We start from the raw sequence: 5,954 nt of genomic DNA, 5'->3' as shown, positions 1-5,954 counted from the left end.
GAGGCAATAGTCTGTTCTTGAGCAAACACTGCATGCACGGCCACACGCAACGTGTCCTTCGTGTACGATGTTCATGGCGGCATTTCGTTGTCAATTCAAATCGAAAACCTCTTAAAGTGTATAAGTTTTCCCTCCATAATTTCTCACGAGGTCAATATTGTAAGAGGTTTTGTTTTGTCCAATACAATTCGAGAAACCATGTTATTGGATAAAAGTTTTTGGCGGATCACTGGTCAGTTGGCGGATCACTGATCGGTCACGTTATAATGAATAATTGATTTATTTCTGGAGGCACGTCTCGAAATTTATTTCTGACTTGGTGTCCAGCAAATAACATATTCGCTCAAACACTGTCGGAATAATAAGAATAATATATTTTTTATACATAACTAATTAACTCTAGATAAGAATATATTTTTCCCTACCTCTACATGGGACGACACAGCCTCAATGACGATTGTAGGCTTGCCATCCTTCCCTTGAAACTGACCAAGCTATGTAGTGGGGCAGTTTTTCGAAACAATGTGAGTACAATATAGGGACTCGAACACTCCAGAAACCCGCGCTCACTGTTGCGATCGTGGCCCGAAACCCCGAATACAGTTAACTGACGTATACTGTACGATACCTCCGATGTGGCCACGGTCAATGTTTCCACTCTTTCCAGTACGGAAGCCACCCCATGTGGGCTTTTCGGCATCATCGAGCACCAAAGCTACAGCCATGTCGTCATCGAAGTCCCAGTCGTCGACGCTGATGTGCATAACAAATAGTTTTGATTCTGCAAGTGTTGGTAATTACCTGATACGGTTATTATCACACAGGCCAAGTGCCCTGTGTTGGCGTTAACACTGCCCGGATAATATTGCTCTTATACGGTTCTATGGCTATGATTTGATGGGACTGAGGAGCTTGTGCTCTTCTCAACCCGATTGACACCCCAACGCACTGAGCCTCTGTTCATTGTATACTGCATTTCTTTCGTGTTTGTTTCCTTCATTGTGTGCACTCGTTTACCTGACATTTCAAGTACATGAATTCATCTGCACTGTCCCTGAAAGTCTCCTCGGACTTGTCTCTTCTTGTGTTCAATGGAAGGAGAGATACCTTCCGTGTGTGGTCCAGAAAGTTCATGAACTACCTCACAATTGAATTGACGGGTTTATGGATCGGAGAGTATGACAAACGCCATCAACCTGTGACGAAGTTCGGGGACTGGCTTGTGTCAGTGCCTGCTCTTCATCAATCCGAGATTGATGCTACTGAAAAGTACAAGCATTACTTGGACTGGTATCGCAAGCGACATAACTAGAAAGTTCAGTCGCTGTTCCCAGTTAGTATTATCCTACAACTACGTGATGGTAGCGATTCGAAAATGCCTGTGCTTGAAACTTGGAGTGAGGTGCAGAAGTATTATGGAGTTTAGAATGCTGCACCTGTAACTGCCCTTATGGGAAAATTCATCCGCACAGCTGATAAATCATTCGATACAATTGAGTCGTGGTTTGGAGAGTTGAAAACTGCCTAGTCAATTCTACGGTGCTCAAGTGAAATACTCACTAGACTCATTCAATGTGAATTCAATCGAACATATCCTTGTCGGAATCTTTGACCAGCGTTCGAAACGCTCGATATTAGCCATGGCTGGCCAATCTTCGGCGACGGATGTCGCTTGTAAAATTCTATTTCGATCAATAGAAATGAGAAGAAGCGTCCGACCAATCAGGGTCCTGTATTGAATAGAATGCGTCCGAAATTATCCGGACCTGCGGGACCAAGTAGGACTGACCCTCGGTCTGGAATGTGTTTTTACTGTGGTCAGCAGGGCCATTTTAGGGACAAATGCCCTAAAATGAGCCAAGACCTGTCGTACGGATACGACCGCAAAAACATCTCGAAACCTGAAAAGGTCGAGCCACGGGCGCCCAAGAACAACGGGCTCTCATCTGGTTACTGTTAATCCCCCGCAAGCTATATAATCCAATATAGTTTCTGTTTAAAACGTTCAAAACTACGACAACAACAAACAACACTATATGCGGATAATTTATCCAGATATTTTATCCGACTTGGCCATTTCAAAAATATTCAGTATATCGAACAAAATAGATTTACGAATGGTTCTTACCGATAGCACATACTAAGCCTTTGAAATACTTTATACCGTCAGGCCCAAGTGGGAAGTACCAACTTCGCCACAAATACTCGTCCAAGTACGAAGGGAGATGCGGTCGGTGCATTCCCCGCATGGCCTTCGCGAACTGCTTGATACGAATCTCCCAAGCGCCTTCGATCGATTGCGTGTGCGCTCCATTTTGTGGGTTCACAAAGTTCTCTGAATGATTGACCCAATCATGGCGGTAGTCTTGGTTGGCCAACAAGGGGTTGTTCACGAGCGTGTGACGTTCATTTGAAGAAACGTATGACCCAAACTTGTCCGATCTACGAGACACTTCCATGTAACGATATAGACGTATATAGACACCTCTATATAGCATCATATAGTGCCTTACACGATATGGCTCCCAGGTGCAATGTGCTTCGTGATCAAATGGGACAGAGTCGGCTTGGTTCGGTCCGCACCAGTGACAACCTGAACCATTTCTTCGTGCTCCGATCGACTCCACTAAAAATCCAGTACTCAGGGTAGTGTCGTCCACGGTTGTATTTACTCTTATTTTTCATGGAAGTCTCATCGATCTCAACGGTGATGCCGCGACCACCGACCTATCATAAACGAGTTGAAACGATATAGACCTATCTCGATATAGACGTATATACGTATAGACCTATATACGTATAGGTCTTTATAGTAACGACATAGGTGTATATATTGATGGACCTACCACCATAGGCGACCGCAGCATTTCACTGGAACAGAGCTCGCGACAATAGTTGTACCAATCCACACCGGCCTCGGTGGAGATTTCTTCTTCCACGATGACGACACCCAGCGGCTTTCTTGACGCCCACGCAAACAACAGACGTACCAATTTCGTCATAGGGATTCTAGATCCTTGGAACCAGAACTTGAATCGCATTCCAAGCTCGACATGACCACCGCCTTCGCATGCCCTACGGCGGCACCACCAGCGCTTGGTCTTCATTGCAAAACTCATAGCACCTAAACACTGGGGGATGACATGGACTCGGCTAACAGGCCGACTTCCATGCACCAGCGGATACACGTCTCTTCATCTGCAGACACCCTCAACACCACGTGCCACGAAAAGTCGGCCACGTCCGCCATGTCACACAACTCCACATCCGCCGGAACGTCGTCCATAGGGACTTGGTCCAGAGGGCGGGTGGTGGCGGGCGTCATCAACATGCTCCATTTTCTCGATTGATGTACGTAAAAGTGAAAATGAATTGGTTGCTGTAACAACATGTATCGACATCGTCAAGTCTATGCGGATATTCGCCGTTAACCGGACTCTATATAAACTATACACTGTATAGGTGAACTATATAGGATATATATATGATATAGGCTATATACAGTAGATACACTATATAGACTATATCGTGACACTATATGGGCTAAATAGTTGTATGATACGGTCTATGCAGTTACACTATATAGCCTATATCGTATAGTTCGAATAGGTACTTACAGCAATTCGTAATAGCCCTATGTGTATAATTTCCACAAAGCTATGGTACATCGATTTATCTGATCTTGTAAATATCATGGAATGCAAAAAAATCTGAAGTTTTAGATTTAGTTGCGACGGCGGCGGCGAGCACTACGGCAGACTTCATCAGTAAGAGACGCGACAGGCTCTACCGTGATTGGTTGCACTGGGACATCGACTAGGCACATCATATGGGTCAACGCCAACTTTGCATCATCAACAAAAGAGTCGCCTCCGCTACGCAGTCACGCCGACAAATACTATCGGCATACACGGCATCATCCTCGTTCGATGGAGCGTCCTCAACTGCCGGCGCATCGATCTTCACTCCAAATGTTTCGCGGCCGTTGCGGACCCACTCCAACTGATGGACAGACACAACATGTGTCTTGAACCCATCGTTGGAGTGCTTTCGAGTCTTGTCACATGCCACGCCGTCGTCGATCTTGCACAACCACTTTCGCATGTAATTGCTGCGCTGGCTCGACATTTTCGCAATTGTGACATGGTTGGCGAGGTTAATTTCGGATAAATTATCCGGATAACGTTACGTCCAGTCGATTGGGAGTACTTGATTGGCCGCCGTATATAGTGTTGTTTGTTGTTGTCGTAGTTTTGACCGTTTTAAACAGGAACTATATTGGATTATATAGCTTGCGGGGGATTAAACAGAGGAGAGCCGAACAACGTGCCCTGCGGCGCCATCCGTGCCGAAGTTCCCTTGCCACGGCAGCCAGAGGTGCCACTCCCAGGCAGCCCGAGCCCTGCGGAAGAATCCCTGGCCGACTACCTTGGCCATGGCCTCGACGACAACTTTGAGCCGAGTAGTCCGTACTACACGCCCTCCCATGAACGCATGGAAGGTGTGGCCGTTCTATGCAAACTATGTCCGTTGACATGGACGATATGGTAAGAAAGTCCTATCCAAAGCTACGAAGTCAACGCACATTGTCTAGGAATGATTGGGCTCAAATATGTGTTCAAGCAAAACTGACTTCAGTTTGTTGCGGTTGCTATTCATGGTGCATACTACGTGCGTGCATTCACTGTACTCGAGAGACAGATTCGCTGTCACAATGTCAAGACAGGCGTACTAGAAGTACCAGCAGTTAGCAACTACTCTGGCGACGAAACGGTTCAAAGAATGGCATGTCAGACTTGAGACCCCGTTTTTATCACACACTAAATAACGAAATACACACGAACTTTCACGAAAACCACATAGAAAACACATGGGCTTCCAGCACCAGTATTCGTTGGGGATGATCCCAAGGGAGTATAATCATGTGTTTGTTTACGATACTGGCGTGTCACCAGGCACCCGTATGGTCAGTCACACACATGGTTAATTGAGTTTTGGGTTGGGACGCCGTGACAGAGTACTCCGAGTAACTGTACCGGTAAGTTCAAAGTATATAGTTCTACTATGGACTGATAGTACTACTAGAATTAACGTGCACTGAATTCTCAGTGTAATTTAACACGAATCGACGCCAGCACCAACCACTACATTGACGACCACCACACTCGTCAATGTAGTGGCTGGTGGTTGTGCTGACATAGCGGTGGCGTCTGCCGTCGTTGAGTATTCCTTCCTCAACGACCGCAGACGCCACCGCCATATCAGCTCCAACCACCATGCAGCCCCGCACACGAATGAACCACGCAAGGGGGTCGACGCCAGCACCTACCACATCACTACGCATGTGCCATGCATGCCCAACCACTTCAGAATTATACGAATAATCCCGCATTTATAAGGCAACAGTGGAGAATCACATGCAAGGTAGTTTTAGAACTACAGTGATGACAAGATTACATGTAGTCACCGTGAAATGAACGAGTCTTCGTATTACTCTTACATCATTTAACTCATGTGTGTATAGCAAACACCTTAACAACGCAATTACCTATAGTGTACAGTATGCACCAACTCAAGGTTGGATCCTTACGACCACAGCGATCGACTTTAAATACAGTACATACAACACAAAGATCGCCTTGTGGCGCTATCGCCAAGTCACCTCTTGTTGGCGCCGTCGAGCTCATGTCGTCACGTCGCCACTGTGTAGCCTCTTGCCTCCGGCCCCCTCAGACGCAGCCGCCCCATCGAACTTGAGGAAATAATGAAATGAGATGTAAGGACTGGCGGGCTTTCCACATACACTCTGATTGGACAAAAACACACACACATGGACTGGCCAAATTCTACATTACTGCAAGTTCAAGTACAAAAAAGTACGATTGATTTCGGGATTTGAACCCGGGGCATTAGCAACACCGCCACATATCTCAACCACGACACTGTTGGAGCTG

At 46.2% G+C, this 5,954-nt stretch overlaps 2 protein-coding genes across 2 annotated transcripts; both read right to left on the bottom strand.

Annotated features, from left to right (window-relative positions):
• Positions 1-2,111: 2,111 nt before the first annotated feature.
• H257_03447 (hypothetical protein) lies at positions 2,112-3,331 on the bottom strand (the record flags this gene model as incomplete). The annotated part of the gene is made up of 4 exons (XM_009827550.1): positions 2,112-2,442; positions 2,514-2,626; positions 2,847-3,075; positions 3,144-3,331. The coding sequence occupies 4 exons, from the start codon at positions 3,329-3,331 to the stop codon at positions 2,112-2,114; spliced, it is 861 nt and encodes a 286-aa protein (XP_009825852.1).
• A 393-nt stretch (positions 3,332-3,724) lies between these two features.
• Positions 3,725-4,128, bottom strand: H257_03446 (hypothetical protein; the record flags this gene model as incomplete). The annotated part of the gene is made up of 2 exons (XM_009827549.1): positions 3,725-3,749; positions 3,911-4,128. The coding sequence occupies 2 exons, from the start codon at positions 4,126-4,128 to the stop codon at positions 3,725-3,727; spliced, it is 243 nt and encodes an 80-aa protein (XP_009825851.1).
• Positions 4,129-5,954: the final 1,826 nt, after the last annotated feature.

Source organism: Aphanomyces astaci, assembly GCF_000520075.1.
Source record: "Aphanomyces astaci strain APO3 unplaced genomic scaffold supercont1.6, whole genome shotgun sequence".
Taxonomy (NCBI): domain Eukaryota; phylum Oomycota; class Saprolegniomycetes; order Saprolegniales; family Verrucalvaceae; genus Aphanomyces; species Aphanomyces astaci.
The sequence above is the reverse complement of the archived record's forward strand: the minus strand, read 5'-3'. Positions and strand labels throughout refer to the sequence as shown.